Here is a 23,000-nt window from a genome sequence, read left to right on the forward strand (position 1 = left end):
CCGGTATTGTTGTCTTACGAGTTGTTTTAGAAATTGCATACTGAGAATTACTGTTCAACTACATCCTGATCAGTTCGATTTCCCGCTCAAAACGCCGGTGGCAAATTTCATCTACTAGCTCACGTGAAGCCCTCGTGCAATGTCTAACCGTGTGCCCACAGTACGCTACACTGCAGCTCGACGCTCGAGTATGCGCACTTTATCGTCATCTGACAGTGTCTTCTAGCACACACCAATGGGGTATCCAAGTTACGCACGCAATCGCGCCTGCGCATTACCTTCTCCCTCGCCGTTCCATTACGTAATAGCTAAGATAGTGCCCGTGGTACAGTTGGCCACGCATGCTAAAAGTAGCACCTTGTACGGTCATACAGTCGTACGGTCGTACGGTCGTACGGTCGTACGGTCGTACATCCAAACTTTTTCGGCTTGATGGGTTACTACTATTTCGTATAGTTAAGGGGCTACGCTTTGCGAGCTCCGCTATTAAGAATATTTTGGAAGCATGTCGAAAATCGAAATCCAATTGCCAGATCATTTTTTACTGGGGTACCTGTGGTAGCCCAGTCATAAAATGCCTTTGTTTTTTTGTCTTTTTTTTTCCTCCGCCACAAAATGGAAAAATTGTGCAATAGTACCCAGTGGTCATTGGGCCCTCAATACCATGACAACAAGCTGTGATCCAATGAGGTGTTCACATGCTGATCACGTTGTCATGCACGGACTAGGGCCGGGTCACATGACGAACCACGAGATTTTTGCTTATAAAACTCTTTTGTCCATCGCTTTGTATTTCAACGTGTTTGGATTGCGATCACCTGGAGTATTATGGCGCAAACGCCCAAAATACTTACAGACGCATACACAAGTCGTATTGTTCGCGGCCAATCCACACTAAGAGATGTTATTGAGCGGTAATTTTGGAACGGATTGAGTCGCGAACGCTTGAAAGCCGTGAAAGCTTTGGATGCCTTGTATGCCAAGTATGCTAATGTCTTGGTTGAAAAACGTACACTTGTTGTAAAAAGCAAAATCGGAAATCGGAAACCAAACTGCATATACTCTATGCAATCTATTGAACAACACTACTACCGTGAGACTGGAGAACAAAACTCTAATGAATGGAAACTGCTTGTGAAGAAAGACGCCATGTTTGATTCACTTGATGCCAGGGAACTTAGCTACGATGACAGTGCGAATGAAATTAATTTCAAGATCAGAAAGGTGAATCTTATGTTTGTTTTCATTGTAGTTGTATGAATATTCTTTCTTAATAAATACATAATCCAAAATCGTGTGGTTTTTGTGTATAATGTCATTATGTTAAGTATCGTTTACGCAATTGTCTTGTCACAGGCGGCCCAAGCTCACGTCTCGAGAAAAAGCCAACGACTAATTCATGAACGCGTCACGCGTTGTGTGACTCGGTGTTAAGTTACGAAAGGAACCGTTGAAAATTTGAGCACGTTACTAGAAATAGTATAGGGAACGAAATATGGTCGATTTACAACGATAAATACTTCGAAATATGAACAATTTTCTGGTAAAAATCAATAAAACTTACGCATACCCTATGTATCCGTTGTAGTTTCTGGCGATTTCTGCCGTTTTAAGCTTGCTTTACCATAATTGTTATTCAAGTCATCTACTTTTGTTACGTTGGTAAAATCTGTACAGACATCTCACCAACCAACTCGCGCGCAAAGTAAGAAGACTATATTGAAGGCTTGAAATTATATCACGATCGATATTCATCAAGAAATGGGCTAGGAATATTCCACAATAGGGCAAATAATCGTGAAAGCTGATCGCGGAAAGCGATTGCGTGACGCTTGGTAAGCTGTAAGATGACATGTTATTATATACCAGAGGTAAAAGCTCTTTTGATTCTCAGTCTGCATTTTGTACCCATTCTGCAGTCTGCAGTCTATATTTTGTATCCGGTCTGCAGTCTGCTGTCTACATTTTGTACTTACAGGTATCCGTGGCACCAATACCGTTTATTTTTGGTTACATTTACTCGCACAACACACATAATCTACCACAAAATACCTGTGTGTAAGGTAATTAGACATTTTCGTTCTTTTCCGCGTTAATACTCTTCTTTCCTTCTGTAAGAATGTAGACCACCTACAATGTTTCAAGTAATCCACCCACCCTACAAAAAATAACTCTTGCATGCATAGCATGCCTATGTTTTGAAATAGGTGTATGCCCTTGGCCAGACTTGAGCTCGCTATTTCAGTGTACTAGTGCGACACCCGTAGTATCACTACACTTGATTCCAAGGATCCAGTACCATCCAGGTATCCCAGTTACCCTGCTCACAGGGTCTAGTCTATATATCTTATATTATAGACAAAGTGTTGTGATGAATCAAACCCAAATAACTACTTATAGGCGATCGAGGCGTTTTTGCCTAAAAGTGCTTTGAAGGCACTCCAGGCAAGTGTCGTACCCAGACCTTCCACGGCCAAGCGGCTGTAACAGTTACGTGGTATGATCTGGGTACGAGATTAACTCGAGTTGCCTTGAGGGGGTGCCGTTATAAATATTATGTGTAAGGTTAGTTGAGGTCATAATCGAAGCACAAAGAAACATATGAAATAATGACCGAAAAACTTTGGTGTAAAGTCAAAACTGCGCGTTCATCACACGAGTTTATAAGGTTAGGAATGTTTCGCTTAAATCGCTACCGTGACTTTTTTCCCGTCTTAAACTGGTGATTTGTACACGTCGCGTGTCAGAGACAACAGTCCGAATTTCGAACATTTTGTAGCCTGATATTGGGCAAAGGTTTCTGTTAATTAAGAGAGGCTAAAAGTAGAATTAAAGTATTATTTGGGAAAATTTGAAGTGTTTTTCTTGCGTGCTCTCTTGAAAAAAGATGCGGAAAATTGCGAATAATCTCTAAGCTTCTATAGGTGCACCTATCGGAGTTCTGGAGTTGGACATGATTTGGGGATATTTCCTTGCCATCCAAATCGCCAAAGCAGAATTCTGTAGAGTCACGGACGTCAGAGAGGACAACGCAATCTGTTCCGTTGATAGGATTGGGTGATCTTCCGCGTGGATGCCTAACTTTTCCATCTCGATGCATGATACATTCGTCTTCTCCATAAAATGCAAAGAGGGCACCAGCCCCTAGAATGCCGGCATAATCTTACCACCAGCGACATGGTCGATATATCCAAATAAGTGAACCGTTCAACTGGTACAAATCTGACCTTGAGCTGTTCTTGATCAGATTAGTTGCTATGCAGGACTAAGGAGCCTTCCAGATGAACGATTTACCCGACAACCGACGGAAAATTGTTGTCCATTTTTCCTCGTTCTTTTGTCTGTCTGTCACGTCAACTGCGTCTTCTACACCGATTAAGATCTAGATGGAGATCATTTCTTTTACTATCCTGACTTAAACGAGTGATTTAGGGCTGATATTACGAGAAGAGAAGTTAGATAATCGATAATAACTCTTTGGAGTCAAACGAAAGAACATGCCATAAATGCGTTTGGTGTTTGGCTTTGCTAGGGTTTTTTCTTTCGCAATGGCGACCAAAGCAGTCGCAAACAGAGGTTCTAAGTTGTCTGAATCTTCGTCGCTGTCCCTTACATAGTTGTCAAACTTTCAACTATGTTAACTCGATCTTTAGTAAGATAATCTTGTCGAGTAGTTATTAAAGATAAAAAAGGAAGTAAATAACTTACCAACTGTTTCTTTGCTCGACGCGGGGGAGAGCCATCCTGATGTTCCGTGTGTTCTGACTCCTCAGGCTCTATTGGGTAGCATTCAACAACAGCAGTGTGCTCTTTCTTCTGCCTCCCCCACATAACGGTTACTTTTTGTCCTGTCTGACAGGAGACGGATCAGCTATGTCCGATCGTGACACTTCAGAATACTGACTACAGCTCCACTTTACTTGAACGAGTTTTTTACAACTAAATTGTAAAACGTGATTTTCAACAACCCCTACTTGTCTAAAGGGCTAAACTAACGCCCCCATATGATAGATTACAATTGAAAATAAGATGACGGGTGACCACTAAACTAAGCTAAGGAACTAAAAGATAATTTGGTTTCATCACCTGAGTTGAAAATGGAAATTGGCCACCGTAAAGACTTTCTAGGCTGACGTTTCGAGCGTTTGTCCATAATAAATCACAATGGAAAATATGACAGTAGCTGAACTCTAAACTCTAGAGCAAATCTTATCTTTCAAATCGGCACTCTTAATTTCCACGGCACCAACGGACGCTTTTTAGTCAACTAACTTATTCTTGTTGCCATGTTCCCACCAAAGGCATTGCTTCATCTTCTGCGTAAAGGTTAAGTAAGTTTATTTTCGTTTATAATTATTCAGACCACACAGACGATAGACCACGAAAACGGTATTACCGTTTGTATAACATCAGTGTCTTGTGCACAGTTTCGCGCAATATTATGTTATGTTATTCAAACATATTTATGCAGGATTGCTGCTTCAGTTTCAACTGCTATCAATGCAGGTCCTGTAAAAAATAAAAAAAATATAAAAATAAAAATAAAAAAAGATTTAAAATATAGATAAAAATCAAATTACAATATTACAAAATAGTTACACTAAACGAAAGATCGAACAGTTATAAATTCTAAGAATTATTAAAAATTATTAAAAATTTTTGCACCTTTGTAGGAAAAAGCACGCTTGGTGCATTCTAAATTAATTTTTTCTAAAATAAGGTCATTATTATTTCTAGTTTTGTGGCGGTGAATGTCACGGTTTCTTACATTGAAATAATTAGAAAGGTATCTGGGAACTCTATTTGCAATGCACTCATCAACAAATCTTAAAATGTGTGTCCGTCTTCTATAATAGAGAGGTTCCAAGCCCAGTTTAGTCATAATTTGATCAGTTGATAGTTTTGAGGCAGCTTTGAAGTATAAATAAATCATGACCTTTTCTTTCCAATCTGACGTTTTTGTCAATGTTCAATCCACTGTTTCTTCTTTTTCACTTTTTTTGTTGCGATTATATTGCGCACTGTACGTTAAACGTAAACCCCTCTTACAAGAGCACGCAAATTTTAATTCTCGACTTAAAAAGAATATTAAAAACATCTTCGTAAAGTAATACTAGTGTCCAGCGTACAGGAAGAAGAATCTTTGTGTAGCATCAGTAATCACCCTGTTTCTTTTCCGCCTCGTTGCTGTCCTCCTCGAGTTCTTCTTTCCTAAAAAATAAATTTTTACATGTATCTCTATTTCAACTTTGAAGTGAACGGAACAGATTTCCAATAAAAGAAATTACTTTTTTTCGTCATGACATTGGCTATGATCATCCAGACCTGTCGAACATACCATGTATGATTCAAAAGTGACTAAGATTGTGAATTTACTGTTATTTTTGTTTATTTTTTGCAGATAAAGTTAACTTTTTTAGCTTCTCAAGTTATCGTCATCGTCATAGCATCTAGCATCGTATCGACTTCAGTAATTATTTCTGAGTATAACACATACATAAGAAACTCTAATTCAACGCCAATTTTAGAGAGTAATTCGTCAGAATCTTTTATCTTCGCACTAGATAAAACTAACTGCTTTTTCTTGGCATTTCATTGATGAAAGACAAAGACAAAAACAAACAAACAAAATTACGACAACTAAGTAAACTGAACAAGTTAAGTATGTTTATCGGTTCATCTTAGAAAATTGCTCATTATAATCAGACGTACCCTTTTTTCATAAAATAAAATGTCACGTTATCTCCCATCAGCACAAACGGAGCCCATTGGAAAGGTCTGGGGAAGCCATTGCTTCTCAACCATTGAACAGCCTGGTGAAGAGATTCACTCGCACTTTCTCCACGAACAAGGTGTGCGTAGAAATGTTTCATGAGCTTTGACGTTGCTTCATCTTCTACAGCCCACGATGCTACCAACACTGAACGTGCACCGGATGCTAGAAATGCTCGAGCGATTCCAATAACTCCTTCCTTTTTGACCAATCCACGCCCACTGTGACAACAACTAAGTACTACTAGTTTAGCTCGCACTTGAACTCCTTCGATGTCGGACATTGTCAGGAGGTAGTCTTCCTCTTGTGGAGTACTGTTACAAGTATACTGAGGAGAGAGGGCAATCTCTCCTCTTTCGGCATTTCCATGGGCAGCAAGATGTATCAGACTCACTGAAGGTATTGCTTGAAGAACCGCGTGCTTTGTTGCGCGACTTCCTAACAAAGGCTGAACGCCCAGCAGTTGACCAACCATCTCTGCTTCCTTATTTGCACAGAACAATGGTTTAATGTCAGTGAGACGTCCATTATAATGCACTTTGCCAACCGTAGGATCACCGGCAACCAATGCATCAGTTTGACTGTGATAGTCTGCTGGACATTCTTGAATGAGCCGGAGAGTCGTCAGTGAAGGGACGATGCGTATTCTGTACTTCTCCGATAAATACTTTCCAGCTGGTCCATCACGCAAGGCAGCAAATGGGACTCGGTACGAAAAACGATCCGGTACAATAATGATTTCGGGCTCTGTAAGTAAATCTGCCACAGGTGCGAAGATCCATTCGTAGCACAAATGATGACTTCTTCCGGTATCTTTGATTTTGTCACCTCGCAAATTTACTTGGCTCTCTTCATGAACGTTGTCATCCAGCGATCGGTCTTCGCAGTTCGCTGTGGGTAAAACACCAAAGCAGGCGGCGCTCTTTTTGAAAATTCCTTCCACTTCGCAAACTTGCTCAGCGATAAGAGTCTCTACTTTCACCTCGTCTGTTTTTCGAAAGCAAATGTCCCCATTTGTTTTCCATACCCAGAGAAGAACTTGCCGATCTCTATATGAAATGTACAAAAAAACACAGTTACTTTCTCTTTTCACGACGTTTTCGATGCCGAACCATGATCGTGGATCGGCTGAAATGTGGCTTTCAGCGGAGTACTTGTCTGCCATAAATTCTGTGAGGACTCTTGCTCGTCCCAGCTCCTCAACATAGAGAGCATCTCGAAATTTTCCAGTATCGCAAAGCAAATCAGTAAATAATTGATAGGGAAAAGTACCGTGTTCCTCCAACAGAGACATTTGAAATTCACTGTTTCCTTTCAGTAGAGTTCTGATTTGTTCATATTTTCCAATACAATGAAGAAGATATTCCATTGCCTCAACAGTCTCTGACTGTGATGTCTTTAATATTGTAATACTGAGAAGGCTGTGAAACTCAGCCATTTTGTGTCCAATATGGCTGCTTATGGAACAAGCTTTCTCTAAATAATCTGCTGCCTTGCCACATTCCCCAAACGATTGGAATAGACGTCCAAGGTTTAGATAAACATGTGCTTCCAAATATCTATCGCTACATTCTCTGCTGATTGTAAGCGCCTTCTCGAAATGCTCTTTTGCCTTCTGACTGTCATTGACAGAAGCAAAGACAGCTGCCAAACTTACAGTAGCCAAGACCTCTAGTTTTCTGTCACCAAGTGTAATACTGACGCTGACTGCTTTGTCCAAATGTTCTTTAGCTGCCCGATTTTTATGAAGCTTAAGGTAAATTTTTCCAATATTTAAGTGTGCGAAACCTTCTCCTCTCCTGTCGCCAAATTTTATTGCGATGGCAAGCCCTTTCTCTTCATATACTTTAGCCTTCTGATATTCGCCAAGGGACTCAAACACAGCTCCGAGGTTAACGTATGCTGTTCCTTCTTTTTCACTGTCGCCAATTTCTATCATAATGGCAAGTGCTTTTTCGTGATATTCTTGAGCCTTCTGATATTCGCTAAGGCAATCAAACGAAGCTCCGAGGTTCCCGTAAATTGTTCCTTCCATGTTTCTGTCACCAATTTCCATCGCTATGGCAAGTGCTTTCTCTTGATATTCTTTAGCCTTCTGATATTCGCCAAGGGAATGAAACACAATTCCGAGGTGTCCACATGTTGTTCCTTCTCCTTTTCTGTCGCCAATTTCTATCGCGATGGCAAGTGCTTTTTCGTGATGTTCTTTTGCCCTCTGATATTCGCCGAGGGAACGAAACACATTTCCGAGGTGTCCATATGTTGTTCCTTCTCCTTTTCTGTCGCCAATTTCTATCGCGATGGCAAGTGCTTTCTCTTGATATTCTTTAGCCCTCTGATATTCGCCAAGGGAATGAATCACAGTTCCAAGGTTCCCGTATGTTGTTCCCTCTCCTTGTCTGTCGCCAGTTTCTATCGCGATGGCAAATGCTCTCTCTTGATATTCTTTGGCCTTCTGATATTCGCCCAGGGAATGAAACACAATTCCGAGGTGTCCACATGTTGTTCCTTCTCCTTTTTTGTCGCCAGTTTCTTTCGCGATGGCAAGTGCTCTCTCGTGATATTCTCTAGCCTTTTGATATTCGCCAAGGGATTCAAACACAGCTCCGAGGTTCCCGCATGTTATTTCTTCTCCTTTTCTGTCGCCAATTTCTATTTCGATGGCAAGTGCTTGCTCTTGATATTCTCTGGCCTTCTGATATTCGCCAAGGAAATGAAACACAATTCCGAGATGTCCACATGTTGTTCCTTCTCCTTTTCTGTCGCCAATTTCTATTGCGATGGCAAGTGCTTTCTCTTGATATTCTTTAGCCTTCTGATATTCGCTAAGAGATTCAAACACGTTTCCGAGGTTCCCGTATATTGTTCCTTCTCTTTGTCTGTCGCCAATTTCTATCGCGATGGCAAGTGCTTTCTCTTGATATTCTTTAGCCCTCTGATATTCGCCAAGGGAATGAAACACAATTCCGAGGTTTCCACATGTTGTTCCTTCTCCTTTTCTGTCGCCAATTTCTATCGCGATGGCAAGTGCTCTCTCGTGATATTCTTTAGCCTTCTGATATTCGCCAAGGGAATGCATCACATTTCCGAGGTTCCCGTACGTTGTTCCTTCTCCTTGTCTATCGCCAGTTTCTCTCGTGATAGCAAGTGCCTTCTCTTGATATTCTTTAGCCCTCTGATATTCGCCAAGGGAATCAAACACATTTCCGAGGTTCCCGTATGTTGTTCCTTCTCCTTGTCTGTTGCCAATTTCTATCGCGATAGCAAGTGCTTTCTCTTGATATTCTTTAGCCCTCTGAAATTCGCCAAGGGAATCAAACACATTTCCGAGGTTCCCGTATCTTGTTCCTTCTTCTTTTCTGTCGCCAATTTCTATCGCAATGGCAAGTGCTTTATCTTGATACTCTTTAGCCCTTTGATATTCGCCAAGAGAATGAAACAGATTTCCAAGGTTCCTGTTTGTTGTTCCTTCTCCTCTTCTGTTTCTATCGCGACGGCAAGTGCTTTCTCGTGATATTCTTTAGCCTTCTGATATTCGCCGAGGGAATCAAACACAGCTCCGAGGTTCCCGTATGTTGCAACTTCTCCTTTTCTGTCGCCAATTTCTATCGCGACGGCAAGTGCTTTCTCTTGATATTCTTTAGCTTTCTGATATTCTCTAAGGCTAGTACATACATTTCCAAGTCTTCCATAAGCCATCGCTTCTTGTCTTTTGTGACCAACCATTTTCATGATGGTGAGTGCGCCCTTAAAGAGTTGCTTCGCCTCTGTAAACCGGCTTTGTACTTCACATTTGTCTCCCAGTTCTATGATTAATTCCCCAGCATGTTGGAACGTTTTAAGAAGTTTGACGGCATGTCTTTCCGCATCTGTGTAACCAGAGATGGCGTAGTATGCATTGAATAGTTCATCGGAGATATTAAGGTGACTACCAGAGCCAAGGTTTTGAAGTAGAATCACACATTCATTACATAACTCAGTCGCTTGTAGGCCACGATCAGTGTTCAGAAGAAATATGACGACATTTAGACCTATTTGGACTGATTTTAGGATTTCTGCAGCCTCACTCATAACGGCTCTCTCCTGTCTGTTGTCGTCAGAAACGGAAAAAAAGATAAAAAGAAAGTAACACTTTTATAACTTTATAAAGTGTTTTTAGGGAATTTCTGGTTGTCTTCCTCCTTACAAATGTCTAAGCGCAACATTCCTTTTTCATTCTTTTTTTTTTTTTCAAACCAGTCACAAGTGTATCATACGGGTTCAAATCACAATAATTGTAGAGCTGATTTGGATACAGCTTTTAAAAAATTATCACCAGTAGAACAGCGGTTAACTTACCAATCGTGTTACGTTAGCATTCTTGTGAAAGGAAAATTATCGGTTAAAAGGAATCAGTGAAAACCTGATAAGGATGGAACTTGCACTACAGATAAGATATCTCAATAAATATTGAAGCATATCATTGATAAGAGTTTGATGGTTTTAATTTCTCTTTGCCCGATTTTTTAAAACCTTCAAGTTACAGAAGTGAGGAACATGTTGCTTCTCTCTCCAATATCAACATAATATTCAGTGAACAAGCGACGAGAATACTTATCAGCCGTGGGTTTTTTTCCTCATACAACATTGAATTCTCCTTACTCACTAGCAAGGTAATGTAGGGGAGTTAGAAGAAAGAATTGCTGATGAGATCATAGCTTCAAAAGGCTAAGATGATGCAGACCTTAAATATTTTGCAATGAAATCAAAACTTGATTCGAATTTGGAAGGTCTTCACAAATATTATCAGATTGTATGGAATTACAACTCTTTAATCACTGAATTTGCTAAATTGTAATCAGAAATAATTCTTTTTTCAAAGCGGGAAAAGAATAACTATTACTAAATTTAGTTTTTCTTTCCGCGTCAAAAATCGCTTGTCTTGTATTTGATTTTTGTTGCGCCATATTTGAGTAAGAAAGTGTCTCTTGTTTCGTATTGTGATCGAATGACTGAAGAAGCCGAGATGTAGAGACTGAGATAACGCATTCCCTACAAAACAGAGATGAATGACAATCTGACAAGAGGGAAAAAAAATTAACAGCTTTATTGCTGAAACAAAAAATTTGTTTAGAAAACGTAAAAATATACTACGTTGCTTTCTTACCTCCCCGTAATTTAAATAAAAATCATGGCATTTTCATGTTCTTTTTTTGAAAAAAAAAACTCAGATTTAAAAATCTGAATTTCCCGTTCGTGCATTGCGTATCCGCTTTTACTCTTTCACTCTCAGACTCGCCAACAGTTTTGGAGAATAAAGAAACTTATCAGCTGGACGGTGTCAAATTGACGCAACACTTCATTCTCTAAAAATATTTACTGTCATATTTGAAACATTTGCAAAGGAGACTAAGTAAGATGATGAAAGTTAAAGGCCTAAAATTGAGTTCATCATTTTATTTTGCAGACTATGATAAGTTTAAGTCAAACAAATATTTTCCAATTCTAAGATTTTTTCGAGGTTTAAATGCTCTGGCTTTGAATATCTAGTGTAAATCATTCCAGTATTGTAAAGCGGGAAAAATTGTTTCTTATATTATTTTTTACCTTTTATACAAGAAGCTTGTTGTGTTTGATATTCTGGTCGTATGACTGATGAAACCAAAAGCACGAAACTGAAATAAGACTTTTCTGAAAAACAAAGATAAATGCAAATAGCTATTGCAAGAAAGACGTAAAAACGTTTGTAAAATAGAAGTAAAATGAATGAAAAAAAATTGATGAAGCAAAGAGGGAAAAACGGTAACCAAGTATAAAGACTATGTTCGATCTGTACAGAACAACAACAACAACAAACCGCTTAGGAACCTGAAAATCAAGCGCTCATCATCTTCTCCATAAATTAAGCGCACAAGGTTGAATTTTCAAACAGACTAGATTTCCCCGCCTTGAATTAATATGAAATTTAGCAATACTGCGCGATTTGTATATACTCTGCGTTCGACTGACTCTGAAAAACATTAAGCTACTCAGGACGGCCAAGTATACAACATTAGACGAACCGGGAGATATAAAGATTTGATATGATTTTCAATTTCGAGCGGCCTTATTTTACCTATTTTTTACATTGGGAACACTAACAATGTATACCGTCTTTCAGAATCTGAAAACTTGTTTTGCCGAAGATAACTGACCTCGCGCGTGAAAAGCAATGTGTACATGATGCTAACATTTGTAAACTTCGGGTACAAATTGGGCATGTATATTTGATTAAATTCACACAAGCGGTTTGATTGTTATCCGGCTGATGGATAGGTATGAGTGAAACGAATTTGACTCAACGTAGCACAAGTACTTATGTTTTATGCGACAGAAATTTTTTCTCCGAGGAATACGAAGAAAATTTTCAAAAAAGAGGGGATTTATTAAGAACGACGTCCTACTATAGCAATTCAAATTGTGTCAGAAAGTTAATAAATATAGTAATGGCCTCTGTAAGAACAGCTCCAGCTACAAAGGCGTTGAAATGTGAATCATAAAATTGATGAGAATCACATTAACACATCAGGACGTTAACAAATAAATATCGTACTTACCTTAGCCCAAGCCCTGAGCGCTTTATTGCTTTGTATGGTGAAACAGCCAATTTAAAATTAGAATAAGTAGCGTGTGTCTATTTTAAGGTTATAGGCGCATGGTGAATCTCAACCCACCACTGAGGGGCCTGAAATCGCGTATGCATTGTAAGACAAGTCGGCGTGAGATTTGCAGGGAATCTGGCACTAATTAGTAGTACCAGACCCCGTACACACCTCTCGCTGGCTCGTGCTCCTGAAGGTCTCATACGATCCGGCAGGCGAAGAAGCGCTGGTTACCAAATGCTAATAATGATATCTCTCATGCTAACGTAATCTCCCTCGCAGCTGTTGTTCGCTCTCGTCACGCAACAGTCTCTCTCCAACGTGGGAGAGAGAGCGTTGCATGACGAGACAAAAAAATGTCTGCGAAGGAGACTACAGTGTGCGTTAAACGACAATAAGCCACGGTGCGCGTTTACTTCAGATAAATTGGAAGTTTTCTCTCAGAAGTTTTATTATTATCTCTTTTTTTTGTCATCATTTTCATGATAAGTTTTATTATTATCATAGTGATTTACCATTTACCAGCACACCTTAAATGAAGCGCCCCTCTATTAGTCAATTCAGCGTCTACCATTCGCTCATGAGTTACCGCTCACGATTGCTTTCCGTATAAGCAGGCGCGCTAATGTGGCGCGACATAGCGCCAACGTTCAAGGTCGAAAAATGAAAATGCTACTAATTCATGAGTTTTTATATTTCATTTCGATTTCCTTGCGAAATTGAATTGCTACGTATAAAGAATAGACAGCGTGATACTGAAAAATTGGAACTCTACGATACGTTCCACATTTTTTCAAAGCTTGACTCCTTTCAAGTTTTTGTCGAGGATTGCGTAATAACTACACGCGTTAAACTGAAAAAGTTGTGTTATAGAACAAATGGTGCCAAAGCCTATGCTTTGAACGCACCTGGGAGATTTGCAAAGCACTTAAGAATCTAAGTCGCCCTCGGCTTTCGCCACATAGCGTTATGAGAAACTGTGAGAAAAACGATAAAGAGCTGGGAACAAAAAAGGCAGCCAAGGAGTCCGGTGAATGTGAACTCGTAATAGCTGACTCCCTGGGTACGAACAAGCTGCCTGGAAAGAAGGTTTTGTTACAAGCATTGCAAAATTTATTTGCAGAAGAAATATCGTTGCAAAGTTTCACCATGTCTTTGGTTCGAGAAAAAATCCAGTCTGACCCGATATTGTGCAAAGAAAGTCCAAAAAGAGTATAGGACAGGATCCGTGCGGAATGGCGTTACAGTTTCCAAACAGCCTGCCAAGCTGACGAGATTACTTTATTACCTATTGAGAATACTCGATCTCGATTTTTTCTTTTTGTTGACAGGTCCATTTTGTTTTCCTTTCATTTATCCACTGACCTGTATCTATGGCTGTTCCTACTATTCTTGAGTACTTTCCATAACCTTGGCGGCTATTTATTTATTTATTAAAATAGATAAGTTATGACGGTTGTCGGTTGGTGGTAAAATTGTAAGACCTAACATTTAACTGTCAACCGTCAAAGCTCTCCCAACCCCATATGCACAATTCCCTCATATTTTTGCAACTTTCGAAACTTCCCGAACATTTTGCAACGGGTTTCTAGCAGCTATCCGAAGATGTTTCGCAAAATACTGACGCCGCTTTTCATATTCCACGTATTTATTATCATATTTTTCATATTTCATTTTCATTGTACACCTTAAAGCGACCGCATCTTTATTTTACAGAAGGTCTCCCTGAAGTTTAACCTTCAGCCGTCAAAAAGGATAAATTTTTACCGTCATACGAATACAGCTTAATATTAACTTTCAAACGGTATAAACGTGAATATGAAAGCGATCTTCGCAGTTATGAACACTACTTGAGCAGTAGTAAATAAGGCCCGGAAAACAAAGAAAAAAAAATAAATTCAGACACCAGTTGGCTTGTTAGCTCTGATGGTAGAGCACTGCATATGGGGAAGGTCATGGGTTCCTTACTCGCCTGAAAAAGCTGGACAAGTAAAACGCTTTGGTTCTTAAGTAATAGTAAAGGCGGTAACGGGGTATGTAGAATCAATACGCCCGGCATGCGTATTGGTAACACCCATTAATGAGATTCTGTGGCGGACAATTCAAGCATGAAAAGCTTAATGAAACCGCCACAATAAGCGAGGAAAGGACTGAAATTAGTAAAATGAGTGAAACAGATCTTCTGTGATTTTTTTTTTTTTCGTTTATAAAATGTTCAGAAAAATACACGCGCCGTGATTGGTAAGAACGAGTTTATTATATTTCCATTAAGGACGCGCCTTACGTCACATGAGTGCACTGTTGAGATATAATACACGCACCCTACGTTATTGGTACGAGCGCGCGCAATTCACGATATATTTCATAAAAGAAATAAAAAACTAGTTCCTCAAGCATTGATGAATTATATAAGCACTTGGGAATTTTTAAGAACACTTGACGAGTACTCCGCACTTCTCTCTTCTCTTAACCATTCATTCTCTCTATGATTAATCTGTTGCATCCTCTGGAAGACCATCCCCCATAAAATTTTTAATAGACTCACAAACTCCTCCACCCTCCCACCCTTATCATCTCCTACTCGAAAAAGCTTTCGACAGCACTTTAGACCACGCTACCAGACAAATACAGCAAGGAGGGAACCCCATCACTTTAAACGCAAATACGCACTTTTCGTTTTCGTGTAAACAAACGCTAATGAAGCTTGAATTCAAGTTGGTTTCACCATATTTTTAAATTCATCCCCTTTTTATTTATCTTTTCATTAGGATGTGTCAGGAAAATATAATATGTTGCAACACCATTGACTATCTTTAGCGCCGTGGTCTTCGCGTGATTTCATCACAATCATTGTTGTGGAACTATTCTTTCGAAAAACAGCTGCCTTCGTTTGTATCTTAAAAAATCGATCGCAGTTGTGGTTGCAAGCTACGAAGCAAGTATTATGGAAAGTTTAAGTAGAAGTACGTTTTTGGTTCGGTGCACGATATTCCCTCCACCATCTTTCTTCCTTTGACACGTTCTGAACGCTTCGCCTCATTTAAGGTAAGTACAACGTGCTTTACATCACGAAAAATCCTTTCACGTCCGTGACAGATACTACGCAGAAAAGAAAAGCATCTTCGAAGCAGTGGAAGAGATATAATGAGGCTTTTAAGTTTGACCTGATGTATCTCAGTTCTAGAACAAAACTAAACACACGATGTAAATGAAATCCCGTAGCAGGCTATCTGTTATGATATAATAAACAAAATATTTTTCATATTTTGACCGCCGAATTAAATTACAGTCTACTAATCTTAGTTGGATGCACAGGACATGTGGCACTCACAAAATATTTCACTTTTCCATCACTCAGTCTTTCGAAGAGCATCGATTGGCTTTTATTTAGAAGGTATGAGGCTTGAAACCTCTTAGAAAAAATACTGAGGAATTTCAAAACGTTTTCAGCTGTGGAGAGCAACACGAAAATTCTATCTTTTCTCGCTTTCTTGGGTCAATATGGAAAGGTGAAAGAGAAGCAGAGTCAATTCAGTCAGGGCGTCATTAACTTGGATCCGCAACTTTAGAACTAAAGACTTCACGGCAGAACTATGCGAAAGAAGAATAGGAAACAATGACTTGAATCATCGGATACTTTTATTTTCAGCCTCTTTTCACTGCGAACCTTTGAAAGTTGCTCAGTATGAACAGAACAAAAATTTATTCTTGTCTTGTCAGGCGCAGTTTTCGAGAATTTCCTTGCAAATTTTTAGGTCATACGGTATCTCCTTTTTGGCGTTCTCGTTCTTTTGTTGTTTGGAAACGTGTCGCTCACCACGAGAAATCTTGCGACCAAAACAGATATTCCGTAGAACAGGAGAACCAGGCTCGTTCAGCAAAGTTTGAAAAAAAAGGAATTGTTATGTCCTTTTTCAATATAATATTGTCAGTCGTGTTACATATGAAAAATACGCCAATCTAAGGTAATGTTTAAAAATAGAGATTATAACATAGAGCGCGTGCTTGGCCTATATAAGTCTTATTGAGCCCTTATGAACAAAATCTTTACTTACGCACGCTCGTGCGTAAATAAGATGACGTGAGCACCTTTTTTTATCTGGCTTCAGAGTTTCCGTCCTGTTAAGCTGCAGGGCAGTTTTCCTTCCCTTTTAAATATGGAAGAAACCAGCGAAGAACTGCCCAATATTTTTTATCGACATTGACTTTTTAAAAGAAAAAAACTTGCAAGTTGCACGTTTCGCAAATTTGTCAGAAGACCAGCTGCAGCAAATTTTGGGCGAAAGACATTCACTGGGAACAAAAAAGTCACCAATTGGTCATTAACAACATTTATTTCCGTATTTATTGTTGCCAATAGGGACGTTTGTCTGCTTTTTTTTTGCGTTGTGAGAATTTTGCACTTTATCACAATAAAAGGCTTCTTCTTGCGATGCTTGTTGTCGCTCTGTTATAAAAGAATTTGCTCATGCTTTTAGCTGTGCGTATATCGAGTTATGGATGCACTTGGGAAGTTTGGAGAGCACTCAAAAAGCTAGAGTTGCTCTCGGCTGCGCCTCAAGCTACTCTTATGCATTTTTCGTACTCTCCAAACTTCCCGCGTGCATCCATGACTCGATATACGCACGCTAAGCATGAACAAATTCTTTATTATTTGATAGACCATTTTCGATGAATGAAAATTTTAACTTAGATATACGATATGTTACTAATACTTCCATGCGATCTAAATAACAAAAAGGTACATAATCGTGGCACCCATAGACATGACACCGGATGCACCTACTAAAACTATGTATTGACTAATCCCTTTAGGAATAATGGATTACATATCAAATACGCTTAATAATATCGTTTTATTGGGTTCTCCCCTTGGACCGTTGCTGGCTAACGTCTTCATGTGCTCGATTGAGGAAAACCTCGAACAACACGGTCAACTTCCGCGCTATTACCGGAGGTACGTCGATGACACCCTGACCGTAATGCCTGATAGGGTGACCGCTGGCCAGTTTCTAGACACCCTTAACTCTACCCATCCCTCCCTCCAGTTTACCATGGAAGTCGAACGGGAAGGATCCCTTCCCTTTCAAGGAACTGAACTGCTTAACCGTGCACCAAAGATTGAGAGCAAGGTCTACATCAAAAGAACCAACACGGGTCTCCTTCTGCATTTCCAGAGTCATGTTGACATTAAGTACAAGCGCAGCCTAGTTAACACCATGGTGGATCGCGCTTATCGATTATCTTCTAACTGGTCTTTCTTCTCCGAGGAATGTGACCGCCTTAGAGGGGTTTTTCATAACTTGAAATACCCAAAGCCACTGGTTGAAACTACAATTAAGCGGTTCGTTGAGAGAAGGATTTCATCTGCAGATCCCTGTCCATCACCAGACGTACCATCGGAGATTGTGAGATTAGTGTTACCCTTCAAGGACCAGTCGTCAGCTAATCATGTTAAACAACAACTGAACAGTCTAAGCTCGAAGTTAAGCGTGACTGTCCAACCAGTGTTCGTTAGCCCTAAGCTCGATCAACAGCTTAAGCAACACGAAATTAAGCCCCCTATTGTTAACCAACAATGTATCGTTTATGAATTTAAATGTAACCTGTGTGATGCAGGGTATGTGGGCTATACTCGTGGTCACTTACACGAGCGCGTAGAAGGGCACACAAGGAAATCATCTTCTATCTACAAACACTACCACCTCCAGCACAATAGTGAAATGCCTGAACGCTTGATCGAGCAATTCAACGTCATCGCGAAATGTAACGGCAAATTTGATTGCCTTGTTAATGAAATGTTGTATATTCGCATGCGTAAGCCAACACTGAACGTGCAAACGGATTCCATCCGCGCCAAGGTGCTTGTTTAAGCCGTTCATTCTAATTTATGCTATTCTTGTACCTTTCCTTATTTGCATGTTTTTAAACTAGTCTCTTGATAATGGAGTCACGATGACCCCGAAACGTCGAGTAATAAATTTTTCCTGGTTTTTTCTAAAACTTTATTAATTATTTTTTTTTATTTGTTGTTGTTTTTTTAGGTAAAAATAGCTTTTGTGGTGACAATATCGGTTTGGGGAATGGGTTGTTTTATGCCCTTTTTTATGGTAAGTATACATGAGCAAATACTGGCAGCTATTTATGAAAATACTTCAGTGACAATGACGTGCAATACTTTTCAGTGTGCTGGTGCCTCCAAACCCGTATCATTATATACTGAAACCAGGAATATATTTATGTGAATCTCCCAAACGCATCGCTATGAGTTTGACGGCCAAACGGGCGACACAGGAACAAACAGATTTGAGCTCAAGATTTACGATTTTTTTGGAAACAAACAAACAGAAAACATGAACGAACAACAGTTAAAATACGAAGAAAATGACATACTACATAAGCCGAGAATAAATGCAAATAATATACGGCGGGGAGGGAAAAGACATGATTTCCAACATTAAATATGCGAAACGCTGTATTGAATAAAATGTGAATCTAATACAAAAGCAATTTAAACCTAAACAGGAAATTGCGTGACAGAACTAACACAACAGGAAATTGTGTGGCAAAATCAGATTGGTGAAGATTGTATGAGATGAAAAACAACGAGGTCAAGTTAGATATAGTCTGCAGCCGTTTATTGGTTTGGTCACGGAAACTTTTTTGCCCCACGAATCGCAGAGACCATTGCAAGAAACAATTACGAAATAAGGTAGCAAAAAAATTGTAAATTTGACCGATAAAAGGGCAAAATGACAAACAGACACGTTAACATTGCTGAGTCAGGCTTAAAGTTTCAAAATGAAGGAATAGTCCTAAATAAGAAAAAAAAGCTAAATACGGCTCGTTCAGCTATATACAACTAGACTAATAGAAACGAATGCCAAAAACTAAAAGAGAACGATGCAATAGCGAAGTGACTTAAATTTGGATAAAAAGTACAGAAAATTAATAAGTAATTATAGAGCTAGACACTGACAAGAACAGACAAGTACTGGCTTGGCAAGTTGTAATACTTTCGCTCAGCTAACCAGCTAAATCAACTGAATGACAAGCAAAACGTGGCCAATTTATAGGACATTTAAGGAAATGATAAAAATAATTCTGGCCAAAAAAGGGAAAGGCGTCAATAACTGCTTATGTACGACAACAGGATTTACCTAAGGGAAATCAGCCGGAGTAAATACTGTACCACCTACACTACAGGATTTTGGTACTAGAGGTATACTCGGGAACAGTACAACTATACAAAACAAAGAAAGTGTTGAGGGAAAGTTAGGAGTTTAGCAAGATATCTAGATTCCTTTGCCACAAAAACAAAAGCAAGTAAAAAGTAGTAAAGAACAAAGCGAAAAAACAAGAGAACAATACAAATTCGTGACTGAGTCACATTTGTACTTGACCAAAAAAGGGTTGAACGGAAACGATCCTCAGCTTTGCCGGCGTCATCCAGATAAAGGCGACGATGAAAAAAAAAAAAAAACTAGAGAAATGGTTTAAATAAAAGGATCTAAGTTACGCAGGAAAAATTAATTCGTTTTTCGAATTTCCAGATAGTCACAATAGTAACAACGACCCTGATGAAACAAACCCGCGCGAAGATCACAACAGGATGCTAATAAAGCGATCATTGAAAAGAACATGACTCTAAATTTTTGATTAAACCAAGTTGCATTAGCCTTTCTTTCTTTTCCGAAAGTAAAACGTGCGTAATTGTGTGAATGGGAGAAGGCTTCCTTCTTCCTTCTTCTTTTGGTTGGGGGGTGAGGGGAACCCCCCGCCCTGGCCTTTAAAAGGTTTGCGTGATAAATAATCTAAGTTATATTTTCAATATACCCTTTTTTTCGTGAAAATCACATGTAGTGTATGATTAACTGATTTATTGATTCCATTTATCGTTTCTTTAGCATTTCTCGTTGGAAAACACGCAGCCCTCCCAAACATTGGTAAATGTTCTTTCATGGAATCCGCTTGCGCTTCTCGCAAATGCACCACATCTTTCTACAAAGGACTTCAAAAGGACCCCAAAGGAGACTGCCTGTAAGTTAATTTAATTAGCTCTAAACTTTGAGGTGTTTTGTGCAGCGACTGCGATTCAAACGCAATACTTTATCTGTCAAGTGACCTGGTCTGGAGGGCTTCCGAAGGCTTTGTGAGTGGGAGCTGAGGGGGGAAGGGGGGAGGGGAGGGTGAGTCATATATTTACCTGAAAGTTGTGGCAACAGTCGTTCAGACAAAAGGATGTTATTAGAAAAAGCCAAACAGAAACAGCCAATCAGAAAGCGGGAAAACACGAGTGACCCAGTTGCAATAGGCAACAGCATACCAGAAGAGTTTACAAGCATCGGCTGCGAATGAGATTAAGAGCGAATCGAACTAAACTAAACTCATAAACGGATTACCTTAGACCCTTACTTAAAAAATTGCTCTAACTTCATGAGTTTCTTGTTTTCATTCCAGTGTTAAATTTGACCAAGTAAAAGAGTGTATGCAGAAATTGGGCAAGTACTGTTTGGACACTCAGCCAGGCAGGAGCATGAAGATAAAAAGAGAATGTGCTGATGATCTCACTTTAAGACCATTTTCATCTTTGGAAATTTTCAATTGTTCCAGCTCAGTCACCACTAAAGCGAAAGTCTGCATGGAAACCTTTCGACGCATATTTTCCGCGGACAAATCGAATTCCTCTCTTTGCTCGTGAGTTTATGCAAACCATTTCTATTGCAAACAGAAATCGAAAAAGATAATTAATTTGTGGCATGGCTGCGGAACAAGAAACAAATTAGACTCTTGTTACAAGCGTAAGGTGAAAAAAATCAATGATTACCGTCTTGAATGTAAACCTTAGATGTTTTGATTTCCGAGCTGCAGAGAAGATACGCACTTATTGGACCATATATCAACTACTAGGTTAATATTTAACAAGGCAACCTATAGGTATAAATAACATTAAATTCAGGACCAAGAATTACTTTTTTCGAAGACTGTTACATTGTTCAGGAGAATAATTAGGACATTCTTGTCATTTGTTTCTTGAAAGCAAAAAAGGTTTAACTTTATCTATCTATCGTTCAGACATTATAAAGTTATGCAAAAAACTGATAACAATCTCAGATTGTGATTTGTCTTTTTTTCTTCTCAAACCTTCTTCAAATTGAAAAAGGTTTGAAGGAAAAAAGAGAAAGATACGATCGCTTTTGTTTTTGTTCGAGTATAACAAAAACAAACAAAATATTATATTTGATAATAATTGCCGGTACGAAAACAAAATGAAAATTTTAAGAACCAAGCAAACTGTTGCAATTGGTCGAGAATGACTGAATGGTTAAAAGAGTGGCGTTCACAGAGAGGAGCAAATCAACATGCAGCCTCGGAAAATTTCCGACACTCGTTAAATATTGTCCAATAGGGCAAAAAAAAAATGACAAAAATAAAGAGACTAATAAACTTTTGATGACCTTCATTGTTTACAGGGAACACGCTAAGTCGAAGAAGTGTCTTAAGAATCTGATATATACTGAGTGTACCTTATCTCCTGAAACGCTGGAATTGACAGAATTGGCTTTGGCAGACCACAATCCTTTCTGCGCTGATAATCGGGACCCTGGGGCGACCGGAAATGACCAGTGCTACGGGGTGAAAGACATCAGTGGACCCGCCGGCATTAACACTGATAAACCCATTACCACCAATGCAGCTGCTGGCATCAAAACCAATGTTTTCCAGGCGTTTTTGTCTGTTTTCCCGACCATTTGGTTCTTTTTCAGCTTTTAAAGAGATTACTTTCGCAATCTTTGTTTTTAAACGTACGTTTTTAGGCAAATTTTAAAAGTTTTAGTATTGAGCGAGGAATTTGAGCTGCTAGCTTATCAAAAGTCTGAAATGTTTCCATATTGTTTGCCTTTTATTTCATTAACAAGCACTTTCTAATTGAAAAGATAATTTCCTAAATCGACAGTAATGAAAATTTGTATAAAATAATATTAAAAAGGGAACTTTTTTGCAGCAAACCAATAAAATATATTTGTTTCAGAAATGATCGTGTCAGATCGTGAAACTTATCGTTTCCGTAACTGGTCTTAATCGCCTTTTACAATGCTTACATGATAATTACATGATTTAGGGCGTTATATTTCCAATAATTTACTTTGCTTTCATGAAACTGACTTGTATCGAACGGTTGACTTTGCTGAGCTCGACCAATTGAAACAATGCGTGTTGAAGGTGGTCAGTCGAGGTGTTCTGTCGCTCTTTGAAATAATCGTAGCACTTTATAATACCTGTCGTATTTTGCAATACCTGTCCCACTTTGTAATAAAATCGTCGCAACTTTGTGATAAAAAAGCTGTCGCACTTTGTAAGTGTGAGCTGTTACTCTTTGTCATAAAAGAGTAACAGTGGTCATGTGAGCTGAGTCCTGGAGGTGAACTATGCCAAACATGGTCCACCTGATCGCCTTCAAAGCGACCGGGGATCGAAATTTGAAGGAAAGGTGAGATTCCCTTGCAAAAATATGGAAGATAAAATTAATTAAGTGAAGGCCTTGCCACCCGCAGCCTCGGGGAAACGTAGAGAGATCACATAAACGACTCAGAAAAAAGGTAATG

At 39.2% G+C, this 23,000-nt stretch overlaps 4 protein-coding genes across 4 annotated transcripts; 2 read left to right on the plus strand and 2 right to left on the minus strand.

Annotated features, from left to right (window-relative positions):
• Nucleotides 1-5,133: 5,133 nt before the first annotated feature.
• Nucleotides 5,134-7,226, minus strand: LOC131783611 (uncharacterized). Its single transcript, XM_059100370.2, has 2 exons — nt 5,713-7,226; nt 5,134-5,211 (listed from the first exon to the last, which is right to left on the minus strand). Exons 1-2 carry the CDS (start codon nt 7,209-7,211, stop codon nt 5,154-5,156), a joined length of 1,557 nt encoding a protein of 518 aa, XP_058956353.2. The 5' UTR covers nt 7,212-7,226; the 3' UTR covers nt 5,134-5,153.
• Nucleotides 7,227-7,338: 112 nt separating this feature from the next.
• Nucleotides 7,339-9,844, minus strand: LOC136284142 (tetratricopeptide repeat protein 28-like). Its single transcript, XM_066173965.1, has 3 exons — nt 9,449-9,844; nt 7,476-8,948; nt 7,339-7,392 (listed from the first exon to the last, which is right to left on the minus strand). Exons 1-3 carry the CDS (start codon nt 9,842-9,844, stop codon nt 7,339-7,341), a joined length of 1,923 nt encoding a protein of 640 aa, XP_066030062.1.
• A 7,433-nt stretch (nt 9,845-17,277) lies between these two features.
• On the plus strand, nt 17,278-18,992 carry LOC136284143 (uncharacterized). The gene is made up of 3 exons (XM_066173966.1): nt 17,278-18,249; nt 18,438-18,503; nt 18,919-18,992. Exons 1-3 carry the CDS (start codon nt 17,292-17,294, stop codon nt 18,990-18,992), a joined length of 1,098 nt encoding a protein of 365 aa, XP_066030063.1. The 5' UTR covers nt 17,278-17,291.
• A 1,302-nt stretch (nt 18,993-20,294) lies between these two features.
• Nucleotides 20,295-22,341, plus strand: LOC131783612 (uncharacterized). The gene is made up of 3 exons (XM_066158587.1): nt 20,295-20,433; nt 20,854-21,090; nt 21,867-22,341. Exons 1-3 carry the CDS (start codon nt 20,354-20,356, stop codon nt 22,165-22,167), a joined length of 618 nt encoding a protein of 205 aa, XP_066014684.1. The 5' UTR covers nt 20,295-20,353; the 3' UTR covers nt 22,168-22,341.
• Nucleotides 22,342-23,000: the final 659 nt, after the last annotated feature.

This window comes from Pocillopora verrucosa, chromosome 11 (assembly GCF_036669915.1).
Source record: "Pocillopora verrucosa isolate sample1 chromosome 11, ASM3666991v2, whole genome shotgun sequence".
Lineage (NCBI taxonomy): Eukaryota > Metazoa > Cnidaria > Anthozoa > Scleractinia > Pocilloporidae > Pocillopora > Pocillopora verrucosa.

Coding starts and splice junctions, on each gene's coding strand:
- LOC131783611 (XM_059100370.2), bottom strand. CDS start 7,211: ATGGCTGAGTTTCACAGCCTTCTCAGTATTACAATATTAAAGACATCA. Junction 5,212..5,712: donor TTTTATTTTATGAAAAAAGG/GTACGTCTGATT, acceptor TTTATTTTTTAG/GAAAGAAGAACTCGAGGAGG.
- LOC131783612 (XM_066158587.1), top strand. CDS start 20,354: ATGGAATCCGCTTGCGCTTCTCGCAAATGCACCACATCTTTCTACAAA. Junction 20,434..20,853: donor GACCCCAAAGGAGACTGCCT/GTAAGTTAATTT, acceptor TTTTCATTCCAG/TGTTAAATTTGACCAAGTAA. Junction 21,091..21,866: donor TCGAATTCCTCTCTTTGCTC/GTGAGTTTATGC, acceptor CATTGTTTACAG/GGAACACGCTAAGTCGAAGA.
- LOC136284142 (XM_066173965.1), bottom strand. CDS start 9,844: ATGAGTGAGGCTGCAGAAATCCTAAAATCAGTCCAAATAGGTCTAAAT. Junction 8,949..9,448: donor CTTATGGAAGACTTGGAAAT/GTATGTACTAGC, acceptor GGCGAATATCAG/AGGGCTAAAGAATATCAAGA. Junction 7,393..7,475: donor ATTTGGACAAAGCAGTCAGC/GTCAGTATTACA, acceptor TGTCAATGACAG/TCAGAAGGCAAAAGAGCATT.
- LOC136284143 (XM_066173966.1), top strand. CDS start 17,292: ATGTGCTCGATTGAGGAAAACCTCGAACAACACGGTCAACTTCCGCGC. Junction 18,250..18,437: donor GCAAACGGATTCCATCCGCG/CCAAGGTGCTTG, acceptor TTGTTTTTTTAG/GTAAAAATAGCTTTTGTGGT. Junction 18,504..18,918: donor GTTTTATGCCCTTTTTTATG/GTAAGTATACAT, acceptor AAACCTAAACAG/GAAATTGCGTGACAGAACTA.